A 17,500-nucleotide genomic window follows, 5' to 3' on the forward strand; every position below is an offset into this window, starting at 1 on the left:
TTCTGTAAATATTCAGGTCATCTGTAACTTTCTATATATATTTTTCAACCAAATCTGTTTCACATCTCTCAGCTTCTTCAGTTCTTTATTACCTTTAGTAGATATTAATGTTATTAGAGCTTCATACTGGATATTAATGTTATTAGAGCTTCATACTGGATATTAATGCTATTAGAGCTTCATACTGGATATTAATGATATTACAGCTTCATACTAAATATTAATATTATTAGAACTTCATACTGAATATTAATGTTATTAGAGCTTCATACTGGATATTAATGTAATTAGAGCTTCATATTGGATATTAATGTTATTAGAGCTTCATACTGGATATTAATGTTATTAGAGCTTCATACTGGATATTAATGCTATTAGAGCTTCATACTGGATATTAATGTTATTAGAGCTTCATACTGGATGTTCTCCGGGTGCCTTGGTTATTTCTGTATTAGTTCTGATGGTTCTCTGGACAGCAGCAGGTCAGACGTCAGTTTGTTGGGAGGGCAGGTCGTACCGTAGTGCCGGATTCGGGAATGAAGCTCTTGATGTTGACAGTGTTTCCTGGTGCAGGAAAAGGGGTCTCTCTCAGACTCTGCATGAAGGGGTAGATCATCGCAATGGACTTCAGCTTCCGCTTCTCCACCTCATCAAAGATCTGAACCAAAGAGTAAGGTTGTGTTGAGATATTTAAAGTAGTCTTGTTTCATTGGTTTATTACAAACATATGAAAGTTCTAATAAAGCTAATTAGCAGCATTAGGTGAGTAATTGCAACTGATCTGTAAATGAAGCTAAATCCTAAGTCCCAAAACGACATATACACCCTACTGATGCTATTCTTTTACAGCCTATTAAGCAAGGGGTGTCAATAGCAGACTAGCGCCCCTAGTGGTCTGAGAAATTCGTCTTTGGCTGTATTCCAAAACTAGAGCTCTGAGCAGTTTCACTAAGCAAACATGAAAGATCTCAACGGCTCCTCCCAAAACGCCGTCCCCAAACTTCTGACCATGAGAGAGCGGCTTCATAATCAGAGAGCTCAGTCTCCCACAGAGAGAGAGAGAGAGAGAGAGAGAGAGAGAGAGAGAGAGAGAGAAAGAGAGACAGAGAGAGAGAGAGAGAGAGAGAGACAGAGAGAGAGAGAGAGGGAGGGAGAGAGAGAGACAGAGAGAGAAAGAGAGAGGGAGGGAGAGAGAGAGAGAGAGTGATGGTGTTTGGTGGAGAGTGATGGAGGGTGATGGTGTTTGGTGAAGATTAGATGGATTACCTTGGAGAAGAGGCCGAAACAGGCCAATTTGCTGATGATGCAGTATGCTTCCAGTCGACGAGCACCATTACCATGAGGCTGAGCGAGAGAGAGAGAGAGAGAGTTACTGGGAGAGGTAAAGATGTGAACTGGTATGTAAAGGGGACTGGGTGATGAGAGTTATACTGGTACCAGCAGCCTCCGACAGTATCCGTTTCTCCTGCTTCCATCCACTTCTGTCAGCACGAAGGAGAACGTCTCGCTGTGAGGGAGGAGAGAGGAGAGGGCTGTGACTGAAGTGGCTCCTGTTTACCTTTGAGGGCCCTATTAAGTCTGCACTATTAAGTCTGCACTATTAAGTCTGCACTATTAAGTCTGCACTATTAAGTCGGCACTATTAAGTCTGCACTATTAGGTCGGCACTATTAGGTCAGCACTATTAAGTCTGCACTATTAAGTCTGCACTATTAAGTCGGCACTATTAAGTCTGCACTATTAGGTCGGCACTATTAGGTCAGCACTATTAAGTCTGCACTATTAAGTCTGCACTATTAAGTCGGCACTATTAAGTCTGCACTATTAGGTCGGCACTATTAGGTCAGCACTATTAAGTCTGCACTATTAAGTCTGCACTATTAAGTCGGCACTATTAGGTCAGCACTATTAGGTCGGCACTATTAGGTCAGCACTATTAGGTCGGCACTATTAGGTCGGCACTGCGCACTACACGGGCCAAGCGAGGACTAGAATGCTTTGCAAGTTCCTTTGTTATTGTCTCACTGCTGTTTGGACGTCAAGGTTCGGTACAAGTATGGTGCAATGGGGAAAACAGAACTACAGTTACCATAGCAACACTCCTAAACCACTACAGTTCCCACAATACTATGCAAATCCATCGCGTTTGTGAAATTAGCATATTTACCCTGACAGCACGTACCGTGTATTCTGTGTGTGACTGGACGCATCGAACCGTGGTCCAGTAGGAATGTACCGGCACCAGTTATAACCATTTAAACCAGTAACACAGCGGACATCCCACCCACTCCCACTTCGTGCTCTAGCTACAGGTTCTATCCTGAAACTAGATCCACTGTGAAATGTGAATTCAGTGAATTTCCTCAGAACAGATTTAATGATGAAGACCCTCTCTGAAGACCCTCTCTGAAGACCCTCTTACTGTTTCTCAACATTTATCAGAAAATACTGAGAGTAATAAAACACACTCCACTGCCTTCCATGTGTTATTTGCCACAGGAAGTGACATCACAGGTGCAGGTCACATGTTTGTATTAGAGCTGGTTTGCGGTTTAATAAGAGTAGAGCAGAACACTGACACAGCACTTATTTCCCTTAATGACTGAATTTACAGATTTATACAGATTCATATTCTCTGCAGTTCTGATCATATAAAAAGCACAAAAAATGAAGATCAAAATGATCTGAATGGATAAATCTGGAGGTGAAGACAGTCAGTAATGCGTAGCTCGGCAGTCATTTAGTTAATGCTGTGTTCATAAATTGAGCCTAAAATCATAAATCAGGCATGATTAATAATTACTGATTTAATAAAGATAATGAGAGTCGAGGCGTAACCCAACTCCAGAACTGACCGTGTGTGGAGCTTTAAACACGGCTCAGACTCTCATGCACGTGTTTGTGGGGCCGGTACTGATGGATGATGATGAGGAGGATGAGGAAGAGGAAGTGTCCCAATTCACTAGTGTTTCTAACTACCAAACAGTCTCTCCCTTTATAGTGCACTGCTGATGAGGGAGTAGGGATCCAGAGAAGAAAGCAAACAGGTTAGCCTGCACCTGAGGGCAGGTGTGTCTGGTCTGTACCTGTGGTACTCCGTCAGGGGATCCCAGTTTATGCCCTCTGGAAAACAGAACAGAGTGATGGCCTTCAGCGTCTTCTCCTCTTCCTCCCTCTGAAAGCGCGCCATCCCGTCCCTCTGAGAAACACAGAGCAGAGAAGAGCTCAGCTAGCATTTGTTGTTATTGATGATGATGATGATGATGATTATGTAGGCCTGCCAAACCCCCTCCCAGTACAACTAACCCCCCCCAGTACAACTAAACCCCCTCCCAGTATAACCAAACCTGAGCAGAGTGTGTACTGGGTGTGGAGGTGTGCAGTAGGAAGGTCTGAGTTTCAGCTTTGATCAGGTCTTTTAATCAGCTGCAGATCAGCAGTTCAGTAAGCAGCAGTGATGTAAGCAGCAGTTCAGTAAGCAGCAGTGATGTAAGCAGCAGTTCAGTAAGCAGCAGTGATGTAAGCAGCAGTGATGTAAGCAGCAGTTCAGAAAGCAGCAGTGATGTAAGCAGCAGTGATGTAAGCAGCAGTGATGTAAGCAGCAGTGATGTAAGCAGCAGTTCAGAAAGCAGCAGTTCAGTAAGCAGCAGTGATGTAAGCAGCAGTGATGTAAGCAGCAGTTCAGAAAGCAGCAGTTCAGTAAGCAGCAGTTCAGAAAGCAGCAGTTCAGTAAGCAGCAGTGATGTAAGCAGCAGTGATGTAAGCAGCAGTTCAGTAAGCAGCAGTGATGTAAGCAGCAGTTCAGTAAGCAGCAGTGATGTAAGCAGCAGTTCAGTAAGCAGCAGTGATGTAAGCAGCAGTTCAGAAAGCAGCAGTTCAGAAAGCAGCAGTTCAGTAAGCAGCAGTTCAGTAAGCAGCAGTTCAGTAAGCAGCAGTGATGTAAGCAGCAGTGATGTAAGCAGCAGTTCAGTAAGCAGCAGTTCAGTAAGCAGCAGTTCAGTAAGCAGCAGTGATGTAAGCAGCAGTGATGTAAGCAGCAGTGATGTAAGCAGCAGTGATGTAAGCAGCAGTGATGTAAGCAGCAGTTCAGTAAGCAGCAGTTCAGTAAGCAGCAGTTCAGTAAGCAGCAGTTCAGTAAGCAGCAGTGATGTAAGCAGCAGTTCAGTAAGCAGCAGTTCAGTAAGCAGCAGTGATGTAAGCAGCAGTTCAGTAAGCAGCAGTGATGTAAGCAGCAGTGATGTAAGCAGCAGTGATGTAAGCAGCAGTTCAGTAAGCAGCAGTGATGTAAGCAGCAGTTCAGTAAGCAGCAGTTCAGTAAGCAGCAGTGATGTAAGCAGCAGTGATGTAAGCAGCAGTGATGTAAGCAGCAGTGATGTCAGCAGCAGTTCAGTAAGCAGCAGTGATGTAAGCAGCAGTGATGTAAGCAGCAGTGATGTAAGCAGCAGTTCAGTAAGCAGCAGTGATGTAAGCAGCAGTGATGTAAGCAGCAGTTCAGTAAGCAGCAGTTCAGTAAGCAGCAGTGATGTAAGCAGCAGTGATGTAAGCAGCAGTTCAGTAAGCAGCAGTGATGTAAGCAGCAGTTCAGAAAGCAGCAGTTCAGTAAGCAGCAGTTCAGTAAGCAGCAGTTCAGTAAGCAGCAGTGATGTAAGCAGCAGTTCAGTAAGCAGCAGTTCAGTAAGCAGCAGTGATGTAAGCAGCAGTTCAGTAAGCAGCAGTTCAGTAAGCAGCAGTTCAGTAAGCAGCAGTGATGTAAGCAGCAGTGATGTAAGCAGCAGTTCAGTAAGCAGCAGTTCAGTAAGCAGCAGTTCAGTAAGCAGCAGTGATGTAAGCAGCAGTGATGTAAGCAGCAGTGATGTAAGCAGCAGTGATGTAAGCAGCAGTGATGTAAGCAGCAGTTCAGTAAGCAGCAGTTCAGTAAGCAGCAGTTCAGTAAGCAGCAGTTCAGTAAGCAGCAGTGATGTAAGCAGCAGTGATGTAAGCAGCAGTTCAGTAAGCAGCAGTGATGTAAGCAGCAGTGATGTAAGCAGCAGTGATGTAAGCAGCAGTGATGTAAGCAGCAGTGATGTAAGCAGCAGTTCAGTAAGCAGCAGTTCAGTAAGCAGCAGTTCAGTAAGCAGCAGTGATGTAAGCAGCAGTGATGTAAGCAGCAGTGATGTAAGCAGCAGTGATGTAAGCAGCAGTGATGTAAGCAGCAGTGATGTAAGCAGCAGTTCAGTAAGCAGCAGTTCAGTAAGCAGCAGTTCAGTAAGCAGCAGTTCAGTAAGCAGCAGTGATGTAAGCAGCAGTGATGTAAGCAGCAGTTCAGTAAGCAGCAGTGATGTAAGCAGCAGTGATGTAAGCAGCAGTGATGTAAGCAGCAGTTCAGTAAGCAGCAGTTCAGTAAGCAGCAGTTCAGTAAGCAGCAGTGATGTAAGCAGCAGTTCAGTAAGCAGCAGTGATGTAAGCAGCAGTGATGTAAGCAGCAGTGATGTAAGCAGCAGTTCAGTAAGCAGCAGTTCAGTAAGCAGCACTTCAGTACTTTATTAGAAACACCCAACCTGCAGCCTCCACTCACTGGCCACTTTATTAGAAACACCCTTTATGGACCCGCATTTGGACGCGGTAGCTCTGCAGCCTCCTCACTCCTCACTCCTCACTCCAGTGGTGTAACTGAGGTGTAGAGCTACAGAGCGTCATGCCTCGACGGCGCCTGGTCTAAGCGTACAGTGTGTGCAGTAGATTATTATGGGCTGTTTGTCGGAGAGGTTAACTGACCTTGGGAAACTGGTAGGAGATCTGAGGTTCGTAAACTCCAGTTTTGGTGTTCTCCTTCAGGCTGACCACCACTAGGTACTCGAAGAAGAACTGGCCGCTGGCGTAGCGCTGGTCACTGGGCTTCTCCTCCACCGCAGCCAGCTCTGAGCTCATGGCCTCTTTAGCATCTGGCTCTTTAGAGCCTCCTGCACAGAAAACGGCAATTAGCACTAATATTATTATTATCATTATTAATATCATTATTATTATTTATATTATGTTGGGTCTGACGGTGCGGTGCAGGCTTGGGTTCGGGGTTTTGGACCGGACGTCTTCGGGTGTTCGTTGTTGTGGATTCTTTTTCTCGAGATGCAAAAGTCTGAAATCCTTTAAATATCACAATGATCCAAATACACTACAACAGCCAACCAACCACACTGGCTACCATAGCAACCACCTAGCAACACCCCAGCAAGTAAACCTTATTTGCAACCATAGCAACCACCTTGCCACACTGGAGCACCTATCCAGCTTTCCTTTATCAAAACACCACACTGACTGCAGCAGCAGCTTCTCCACAGAGCACCTCCACCCCCACTGCAGGCCAGGACAAAGGGAAGCTAACACACACACACACACACACACACACACACTGAAGTCCTGTTCTGGCCTGAATACCTTCACCATGGCAACTTACAACATGCCTCCCAACAAAAGTGGAGAAATTCCCTGCTGTGCTTCAGTGACGACACCCAGAGCTCCTGGAGGCCGCAGAGCTGCAGAGAACCAAACAAACACACCTCATGATCAAACACTGCCGCACACACTGCCGCACACACTGCCGCGCACACACTGCCGCGCACACTGCCGCGCACACATTGCTGCACACACACTGCTGCACACACTGCCAGTGTAATAACAGCATAAACACTGCTGCTACACACTGCCACACACACTGCCGCACACACACTGCTGCACACACTGCTGCACACACTGCCGCACACACACTGCTGCACACACTGCTGCACACACTGCCAGTGTAATAACAGCATAAACACTGCTGCTACACACTGCTGCACACACTGTCGCACACACTGCCGCACACACACTGCCGCACACACACTGCTGCACACACTGCTGCACACACTGCCAGTGTAATAACAGCATAAACACTGCTGCTACACACTGCTGCACACACTGTCGCACACACTGCCGCACACACACTGCCGCACACACTGCCGCACACACACTGCTGCACACACTCTACTGACATCTGCACAACAGGTCGTTGTGGTTCTACTCTGATATTGAATACTGATACACACACGGTGAGGTTCTATACTTTCAGTGCTTTATTTACAGACCCCTCTCCTAAACTCCCCATGCACTACCTCCGTCCGGAGCTCCACTCAGGCCTGTCCTGATAACTGTTTATTATATCGGAGGATATACCGTCTCAGAGAAACTGAGAGAAACGATATTATGGTCATATGATTGTTTTATTCCGCTGATATAAGGATATTATAGTAGCAGAAAAATGCAGCTACTAGGGATGTCCTGATCCGGCCCTGTCATTTCTATTGGATCAGGTATCGGCTTTTAAACTTCCAACCCTCTTCTGATCGATAGGTCTGCTGTAGCGGAGCTACATTAATACACCTGATCTATATGAACTTCTGGTTTCTGTAAAGCTTACTGTGACTTTATTTCAGCGAGGAAAACAAACCCCAGCTAAAGCTAAAGCTGGTTCTAATGCTAACTCTCCATTCCACCTTAAATAGTGCTGCAGATTTCAGTGAGTGTGTTTCAGCAGCAGAGCGAACCTGCTGCCTTATTTAAGGTGGAACTTTAGCCTAGCGTTAGCTCAGAGCCTCGCTGTAAACGAGACGCAGCAGGTGGAGAGTGAGCTAGTTAACCTGCCAGACGAGGAGGATCTACACTCTTCACTCCTCCACTAAACGTTGGTCTATTTTCTGACGCTTTTCTCAGCGCTGCCAAAAAAACAACCCAGTCTGGTTGGAGCTGAGCTACAGCAGAGATCTTTCATTCCATTACCTCCATTTGGGAAGAGCTACTGTTCCTCTCATCCTGCCTTTACTGACGGTTGGCTGTGGCAGCACCAGGGATCAAGCCTGCGATCCTTCTGATGAAGGAGCAACACTGAAGCTGAGGTTCTGGGGTGATTCTCTCTCTCACAGGAGCTCTAATAGGGTACATGGTGAGTACTGGAAGCCCTCTCAGCACAGCCTGCAGTGCTGCACCACTTTACACAGCATCTGTATCAGCTCCACCTTAAACCATCACTCTGCATCAGCTCCACCTTAAACCATCACTCTGTATCAGCTCCACCTTAAACCATCACTCTGTATCAGCTCCACCTTAAACCATCACTCTGCATCAGCTCCACCTTAAACCATCACTCTGCATCAGCTCCACCTTAAACCATCATCCTGTATCAGCTCCACCTTAAACCATCACCCTGTATCAGCTCCACCTTAAACCAGCAGCTTCAGTATCGGGCCGGAGCGCTGCTGCTACTGCACTATATGGAGGTTTGGTGGTGGAGCTGCAGGAGGAGAACCTCTCTCCAGAACTGCTGCTGTGTAACGCTGCAGAACCCATAGAGTCATATTAGTGTAGAATCCTGTAGTATTACTCTACCACCTCCGCCCACATGCTGCTCCACCTTCAGATCAAGCTTCTGCAGCTCTCACACTGTCCAGAAATGCACGTGTACAGCTGTACATTAGGGGGCACTCAAAGCCTGACTTGTATTTACTGCAGTGGAGTTAACGTGAATTACACTCCCCACCTGTAGGGGGAGCTCAGGAGCAGAAGTGCTAACTCTCACATTATGCTGCTCTATAATCCAGTGAGTGTGAGGAAATGTGACGCGTGAGCTGCTGCCACACTCTGCTAACCTTCCTGTCTGTGCACGAGCATGCACCTGCAGATATCCACACACACACGCGCGCACACGCACGCGCACACACACACACACACACACACACACGCACACACACACACACGCATCCCCAACCACAGACCCACAGGGTGAGGGATGGTGTCAAATAAACAGGAAATCAGGGTGACGGGAGAACGATTCTTAAGGGTGAATCTGCTGCTAAATTTAGATATACAGAGATACCAAGACAGATAACGCCACTGTCACGCAAAAACCTGCTATCTCCACAACAGCAACTTTACAGGAGAGGAAAAACAAATATCAGAAATGTACATATATAATTCAATCAGCCATAACATTAAAACCTCCCCAGTAGTGAATAGGTCCTCCTCGATCCGCCGCAACATCTCCAACCCGTCAAGTCATGAACTCCACAAGACCTCTGAAGGTCCTGCGTTATTTGGCACCCAGACTTACATGGGACCTCCATGAGCATCAGTGAGCCTTGGGTGCCCATGACCCTGATGGCAGTTCACTGGTTATCCTTCCTGATCTGCCTGATGATGTTCTGACCCAGTCATTATCTAGAACATCACAGTCTGGTTCTTGTCAAACTGTCTCAGATTCTTACGCTTGTCCATTTATCTCCTTCATCACCTTCATCACCTTCATCACCTTGAAGACCTGACTGTTCTTCACTGCCCAACAGATCCTCCCCTTGACAGACAAGAGCCACTGGACCCAGATCAGCAGTGCTCTTCACTTCAGCTGGTACTAATGTTATGGCTGATTGGTGTATATCTCCAATTACCATTCAAAGTTCTACACCACCCATCAAAAGTTTGGAAACACTTTTCTCTACTGCTTTCCCAATGCTGTGAAGAAGCTCACAGAGATGCCGAGCGCGTCTGGTCTGATCGACGGATTCAGGGCTCGGGGATCAGTCACGCCGCTGGTGATCAGATTACCCGCTCTCATGTGGAACTGCTCAGTGTGTGTTCATTAGCTGCTGGACTGAAAGCTTGCTTACGGTCTCGGCTGATTTTGCCACGGAATGAGCTCCACATGGTGCTGAGCCTCCTCATCGCTCCTTTGTCCTCATCATCTTCGCCCGGCAGGAACGCACCTGCAGAGAAAAGCAGGCTCATACTGAACAGATCTTATCTGCACTGATTCAGACAGGGCCATCATCATCATCATCATCATCAATAAATAAATCCATACAGAATTACAGCACTTCAGCCCCAGAGCTTCCTCATGTCTGCAGCGGCGAGTCTGTACTGACGTAATAAAGTTTGTCTGTTTTTCATTTTTCACTGCTAAAAGTTCATATTTAATTTTATTTAATATAATTTAATTACATTTTTTTAATGAACTTGATAATTAAGATACCCTGCACACAAAACATGAACAGAAATGTTTACTTTTTTACTGCCATTTCTTAAATACTGTCCCCTTCCTGCTTCGGCTGAAGTATTATAAATAATATCTAATAATAATATATACATTATATTAATATAATCAAGCAGAATCAATTTCATTATATATATATATATATATATATATATATATATATATATATATATATATATATATATAGTACTGTTAGTATTTGTATACTTTGCATTTTGTTTTCATTTTTATATTTAACATATCTGAGTTTATTTAATGAGCTTCTGATCCAATAAGATTTTTAATTTCTCATTAAAAATAAATGAATTAAACATGAGCATCAAGTGGCAAAATTCACCAATACAAATACACTATGAACATAATCAATCAATAAATGAATCACACTCACACTGCTAATCAATAAAAGTCCAGGATTAATAATCAGAGGCAGATCTTACGGCTGAGGCGCTGAAGGAGCTGCTGTTTATCCTCTGCGACACGAGAGACTCTCTCAACTGCAGGTTTACTGTCTGTGGTGAGAAACAGCAGCTGTGTGTGTGTGTGTGTGTGTGTGTGTGTGTTTAAGGGATAACACTAACAGGATGCTGTCTTCGTCACACTACCACAGAACATCATCTACAAACTGCACTGAGATTCAAACAGATGAACATGGTTTCCTATAGAAAATGATTCACTTCATCATAAACTCTCACAATTCACCTCAATTCACCTCAATTCACCTCAATTCACCTCAAACGATTCACTGCATTATAAACGTTTACAATTCAACACATTTCAGTACGTGTTTAGTGATTCAGTGCGTCTTAAAAGCTCAAGTTTCACAATCTGATTACATATTTCATAAGATCAAGTCTTTAATAAATGCTTTAATGCATAAACCCAAATGATTCAACTCTGATTCTTTACTAAACGATTCAGTGTGAAAAAATCTGAATCTGAATTTTACCATCATTTAATTTCTTTACAAATCTTAGCTATAACAAATCTGTTAGAATCACATTAAATATGATATTTCATGATTTATAGATATATAAACATCTATATATCTACACATAGAGTAGAGAAATACACACAGTAACAGAAATGATTTTAGGGGATGAGAATTTCACTGCAGTAATAATGAGCTCATACTTTTATTACTGAACATTATTATCGATTCATCCCTGCTTTATTACCTTATTACTGCACACACACACACACACACACACACACACACACACACACACACACACAGCCTTATCTCTAACTCATTCATGACTAGTTTACACAAGTGCCACCAAACCCTAATCCTCCCACAAACACACACACTCTCTCTCTCACACACACACACACACACACACACACACACACACACACACTAGAGACTCAGCTCAGCTACGGGGCTTAAAGTGAATCACCTTCAGTGGAAAGCTGGACCACAACAAATAAATAGTTTTTATAAGTAATTTTATGCGCGTTAATATTGAATATTTAATTAATAAACGTGTAATAAATGTAATGCATGTAAATTCAGAACTTAACTCGCAGTTAAAATCGACTTCTTAGTCGAACTCTCCGTTCCACCTTAAATGGTGCAGCAGTCACAGTCTGGCGCCTGAGGACTTACTGCTGTCCCTGCTGCAGAATTTAAGGTGGAACGGCGAGTTGAACAAGCGGCTGGAAACCACGGAGTAAGTTCGTTAGTCTCGACAGTACTCACTCTTCCGGTTAGCTTTCTTCGCTTCTCGCTCCCTAAACTTCGAGATCCCGACTCCGTTCATATTTTCAACCACCCGTGTCTCAGTCCTGCCTAAATGTCCCGTCTGTAGAGCCCATCAGAGCGGCTGCGTGACTCCGGCCGTTCCTCCACCGCTTCAGCGCTGAGGGCTGCAGTGCAGCGCGGTGGCCAGCAGGGGGCCGAGCCCTGACTCTGCTTCTTCACTTAGTTGGAAAACGGTCGGACGCTTCCCTCGCGGGCAGGGTTTACTCACTGCCCTCTGATCGCGCGCTCTTACCTGTATTCCCGTTTACTAGGTGGGGTTTATACCAGTGAAGCTCCACTGAGCTCCAACAACACGGATGTGACCTGGAAAAACCTGAGAGCCAAACTAAACACTGGGCCCATGTCCTACACCTGGAGCTCCACTGACACTCCACACTCCACAGCCATAACTGCTCTTCTAACCTTTTGGAATTAAACAGCTGGTTATGCTGGTTGACCAGTTTAGCTGCTGACCAACATAGTGTGTGTGTGTGTGTGTGTGTGTGTGTTTGAGGGACTAGCTGGATTTAGCAGCATTAGCAGCTTCACCAGATGATTTCACCATGACCAGCTTTAACCAACTTGACCATTGAAGATCAGTTTGGACTATCTAAAAGCGTCTACCAGCAAAAACTCAGAGCAGAGCGCTTACGCCTGTAAACGGAATATATGCAAATGAGTTCTGATTGGCTGCCCTCATTTTAAAAAATGGTTTTAGGTTTAGGTTGCACCCATTGCTGACGCAGATGTGCAAATGCACACACACACACACACACACACACACACACACACACAGAGCTATTGGCTCCATGCTGCCTAATGCCAGGAGTGGGCTAGAGGGGTATAAAGCCCCCCAGCATTGAGGAGCTGTGGAGCATACCCTTGATTTCAGAAAAAGCAGTGAAAGAGCTGGTGTCCCAATACTTTTGTCCAGGTAGTGTACTTTGATTTGAGCCACAAAACAGAGAAATAGAGGCTCTAATGCATTTCATTAAAACCACGGTGGAGAAACACAAACACAGGCCTGAAGCTCTGCTGTCAGAGGCAGGAGGAGGCTCGGCCCGTGTGCTCTTACCATTGTGCGTCTCGGAGCCCGGGTCAGCGCCGTCCTCGGGTCTCTTATCTGATTCAGAAGAGACAGAAAGTAAATATTGTAATCCGTCCGTCTGCAGGGCTGTCTGTCCCTCTGTGTGTCCCTCTGTCTGTCCCTCTGTGTGTCCCTCTGTCTGTCCCTCTGTGTCCCTCTGTCTGTCCCTCTGTCTGTCCCTCCCCGAGTGTCTCCCCGCCACCTGTCTCAGTTCTCTTTTCTTCCGCTGTAGCTGAGCAGAACTGGAAGCTGACCTTCAGTAAACACACCCAGCACACGGTGTAGTCTCTACAGCTACACCCAGCACACGGTGTAGTCTCTACAGCTACACCCAGCACACGGTGTAGTCTCTACAGCTACACCCAGCACACGGTGTAGTCTTTACATCTACACCCAGCACACGGTGTAGTCTCTACAGCTACACCCAGCACACGGTGTAGTCTCTACAGCTACACCCAGCACACGGTGTAGTCTTTACATCTACACCCAGCACACGGTGTAGTCTCTACAGCTACACCCAGCACACGGTGTAGTCTTTACAGCTACACCCAGCACACGGTGTAGTCTCTACAGCTACACCCAGCACACGGTGTAGTCTCTACAGCTACACCCAGCACACGGTGTAAAACTAAACTGCTGTAGGCTGAGTGGGTGGGGCTAAACTGCTGTAGGCTGAGTGGGTGGGGCTAAACTGCTGTAGGCTGAGTGGGTGGGGCTAAAATGCTGGAAGCTGAGTGGGGGTGTTGCTGCTGTGGAACTCACGTCTGCGATCTTCTCTAACAGAGGAGAATAATCTCCCTGTCCTCCGAAACACGTCCACAGCTTCATCATCAGACCCCCGCTTAGCTGCAGATACATCACACACACACACACACACACACACACTTCAAATGAACACACACTTCTGAACATCTACAGCCCCTCCTGGGGTTCCACTACACTGTAAGTAATAAGGGTTCTCTGTAGTACTGAAGGGGTTCTCAGGCCTTTCAAGCATTTAAGAATTTAAAGGGTTCTTTGAGTTCTCTCGGTTCTGTATAGTAGAACCAGCCCTTGAGGAACGCTTGTTTATAGGGTAATCCAGCTGGACTGGGCCGTTCTCCTGCAGCTCCGTGTGTCTGACGGCGTTCTCTAGGTGTGTGTGTGTGTGTGTGTGTGTGTGTGTGTGTGTAGTACTCACTCTTCAGACGTACGGAGGAGAAACTCCAGCTCCGGCGGGACATCACACTCCTCTCACAGCTGAAACACATCCAGACCAATCATCAGTAATCAATACCCTGATCAATAACCTCCACCCCTCCCACCCTGACCTGAATGGCCAATCAGCTGAGACTGTTCAGTCTTTTCCAGTCCCCCACCTATCCGCTCCATTACTTAGCTACGTTAGCCTCATAGCTCCCGTGCTAACTCCACCTGGGCCGGCTGATTGGCCGTGTTTGGAGTTTCTCCTGATCACTATAATCTGCCGCCCTCAGCTCCCACTCTTCCCAGTCTGATTTACCAGTGTGAGTCCAACAGACCAGTGCACGTCTGCTGAGTGGAGGCCTGGTTTAGAGGCAGGTGAGTTTCTCCTGTGAGAAGTTTGCAGCCCTTTGTGGCTCCCTAACCTTCATACAGACCGGCCGAGCTGCACACTGCCCACATTGTCTGAGTAACCAGTGCGACCACACACCAGCCAGCTCAGCTACTTTCCCGGACACGAGTTCTGCTTTGACACACATCAGTAAATATTAGCTGTGCTCACTCTTTGTTTGAGCAGCAGGTACAGCCTTCAGCTCAGCCCTGAGACAGCGCACCCTGACGCCTCTGGAGTCCTTACAGTCAGCACACTGCCGCAGACTCCTGAAGACCTTTACAGACTGTTACACACTCCGGAACATTCTTACAGTCTGTCGCTGTTTTGTAGATTTGAATAGATTTTTACTGAACTCCTATTTGCAGACTATAGACTGCTGTATAGACGGGCATACACTTTTGTACAGACTTCTGCACAGACTACGCATACAGACTGTAGATTCACAGATACTGGAGACTTTTATGGACTGTCACAGATTCCTGGAGGCAGCTGCAGAGCTGTAGATTTACTACTTTAGACTTTTACAGATTTCTGTGCACAGCTGTAGATTCATATAGACTGCTCCAGACCACTGTAGACTGGACATTTATTTGGAACTTGTAGACGTCTATAGGCTGCTTCTGCACTGTTGTTGTTGATGCCAGTAGACCTCTGTAGACTTTTGTAGATTACTGTAGAGTTCTGTAGATTTCTGTAGACCTCTGTAGATTACTGTAGACCTCTGTAGATTACTGTAGAGTTCTGTAGATTTCTGTAGACCTCTGTAGATTACTGTAGACTTCTGTAGACCTCTGTAGATTACTGTAGACTTCTGTAGACCTCTATAGATTACTGTAGACTTCTGTAGATTACTGTAGACCTCTGTAGATTACTGTAGAGTTCTGTAGATTTCTGTAGACCTCTGTAGATTACTGTAGACCTCTGTAGATTACTGTAGAGTTCTGTAGATTTCTGTAGACCTCTGTAGATTACTGTAGACTTCTGTAGACCTCTGTAGATTACTGTAGACCTCTGTAGATTACTGTAGACTTCTGTAGAGCTCTGTAGATTACTGTAGACCTCTGTAGATTACTGTAGACCTCTGTAGATTTCTGTAGACTTCTGTAGATTACTGTAGACTTCTGTAGATTACTGTAGACCTCTGTAGATTACTGTAGACCTCTGTAGATTTCTGTAGACTTCTGTAGATTACTGTAGACCTCTGTAGACTCTGTAGACCTCTGTAGATTACTGTAGACCTCTGTAGACTCTGTAGACCTCTGTAGATTACTGTAGACCTCTGTAGATTACTGTAGACCTCTGTAGACTCTGTAGACCGTATGCAGCTGTTTACTACTATACAGAACGACACAGAGAGACGTCTCAGCATGAAGACTGTCTTTCGTGGTTTCCTTTGTGGTGGATTTGAGCCGTGTGAAGCCTCCGTGTTTTGTTTGCTTATGTAACGGTGGTGTTGTTTTCCAGGTCACCGTTTCACTCGCCTAGTTTAGCGAGTACCCTCAAGACTGTCTGTGACCACTGGCTCTCTAGACTTTAATTGTAATGGTTTCTTTGGCTCTCGGGTCACTCAAAATAAAGCTTCCTCTGCACCTTCGCCCGCCTCCTCCTCACTGCTGATTATTATACAGTAAGACGTCTGTGTTTTATTTTGCAATCGGAATCTTGATTGAGGCTGAAACAGCAGGTGTGATTGGACTAAAACCAGTATTATAATTGAGCATGTGATGATGTGTCATAACTCCACTGTCTGGAAGTGGGTGGAATCATCTCATTATATTCAGGATTTATTTTTGTCTTTTATTGAACTTTTATCATTTTTAGTTACAACTTTAACTGTTTAGATAACAGCTGATTGGTTGATTAATAGTCTGCTCTTAGCGAGGGGGGTGTAGTGCACTGTAGAACCGGAGACGTTTGGGGTTAAGGGCTGAACTTTCGCTCACATCGCTGAAAGTCTGATGGAGCAGCAGTTACAGGAAAGCTGGGGGTTTTGGTTGTGGCAGTTTTGTGGGGCAGAAGACAGTTGGTGCCACTAAACCACGTCTGTGCATACGCATGTGTGTGTGTGTGTGTGTGTGAGTGTGTGTGAGAGTGTCTGGCAGCAGTGTAACCTGCTGCACAGTAGAGCTGAAGCTCATGTCTGGTCTTCAGACTTTCCGACCTGCTGAACTGTCAGCCTCCACGCTTTCCCTGCCGCTGCCGTGGAGCTGAAGGTTTGGTGATGGTGAGGTCAGTGTGGTTCTCTGTTCCTGAGTGATGTCGGGAGCTGCTCTATGTTTCTCGGCGTGTTGACCGTGTAGGACGTGGTGGTTGGGGTTTATGGGGGTTATATATAGCCGGCAGTATCCCCTATGGAGCTGACCTCCAGGCTGCAGAGGGTCTTCCTGTTACCCGAGAGAAACACGCCGCTGCTGTGTGGGAATCTCCAGCATTAGAGCCTTCCTGTCCATCACTACACTGTAACTGTACTAAACGTAAAGGTTCCTTAAAGGTTCTTGGCTCGGATGTTTGGTTTTAGGAGATCTAGAATTGGTATTAAATTAAATTCTTTCATCTGTAAAACATCAAACATGCTCAGAAGAACCATCCAAAGTTCTAAAACATCAGATGTAGCATAACATCCATCCCTCCATCCAAACATCCACCCATCCATCCATCCAACCATCCACCCATTCATCCATCCCTCCATCCAACCATTCATCCATCCCTCCATCCAACCATCCACCCAATTATCCCTTTCACGTCATACTATTGCTTCAGAGACCGGCTGGTGTTGGGATGGGGGTTAGGGTGGTGTCTGTGCTGACCGGTGTGGACTGAGCACACCTGCGTAATGACAGGCTGTTCCTGCAGGGTGTTATTTACAGCCAGAGTCACTGTGTGTGTGTGTGTGTGTGTGTGTGTCTGCAAGAGTGTAATTGTGAACTCAGTGCAGGCGGAGAGAAATGTGACCCCCACTTCTCCATTAACACACACACACACACACACACACACACACACACACACACACACACACACACAGGTTCGAACAGGCTTTAGTGTTAC

The 17,500-nt window shown here is 45.8% G+C and overlaps 1 protein-coding gene across 5 annotated transcripts in view; it reads right to left on the reverse strand.

Moving 5' to 3' along the window:
* dennd2da (DENN/MADD domain containing 2Da) overlaps window positions 1–17,500 on the reverse strand; it is a 30,388-nt gene that overhangs the window by 5,082 nt on the left and 7,806 nt on the right. The window contains exons 2-10 of one of the 5 annotated variants that reach the window (XM_072681228.1): window positions 14,060–14,118; window positions 13,642–13,725; window positions 12,868–12,915; window positions 9,669–9,764; window positions 5,755–5,939; window positions 3,087–3,199; window positions 1,438–1,507; window positions 1,267–1,344; window positions 518–658 (exon numbers count right to left, since the gene is read on the reverse strand). In XM_072681228.1, the coding sequence (XP_072537329.1) occupies window positions 518–658; window positions 1,267–1,344; window positions 1,438–1,507; window positions 3,087–3,199; window positions 5,755–5,939; window positions 9,669–9,764; window positions 12,868–12,915; window positions 13,642–13,725; window positions 14,060–14,102 (858 nt within the window). In that variant the 5' untranslated portion in view covers window positions 14,103–14,118. Of the gene's footprint in view, window positions 1–517; window positions 659–1,266; window positions 1,345–1,437; window positions 1,508–3,086; window positions 3,200–5,754; window positions 5,940–6,024; window positions 6,332–9,668; window positions 9,765–10,439; window positions 10,582–11,750; window positions 12,003–12,867; window positions 12,916–13,641; window positions 13,726–14,059; window positions 14,119–17,500 lie in introns of those variants that run through there. The other 4 variants (XM_072681229.1, XM_072681232.1, XM_072681230.1 and 1 more) reach the window with 4 other exon arrangements.

Source organism: Salminus brasiliensis, chromosome 6 (assembly GCF_030463535.1).
Source record: "Salminus brasiliensis chromosome 6, fSalBra1.hap2, whole genome shotgun sequence".
Classification (NCBI taxonomy): domain Eukaryota; kingdom Metazoa; phylum Chordata; class Actinopteri; order Characiformes; family Bryconidae; genus Salminus; species Salminus brasiliensis.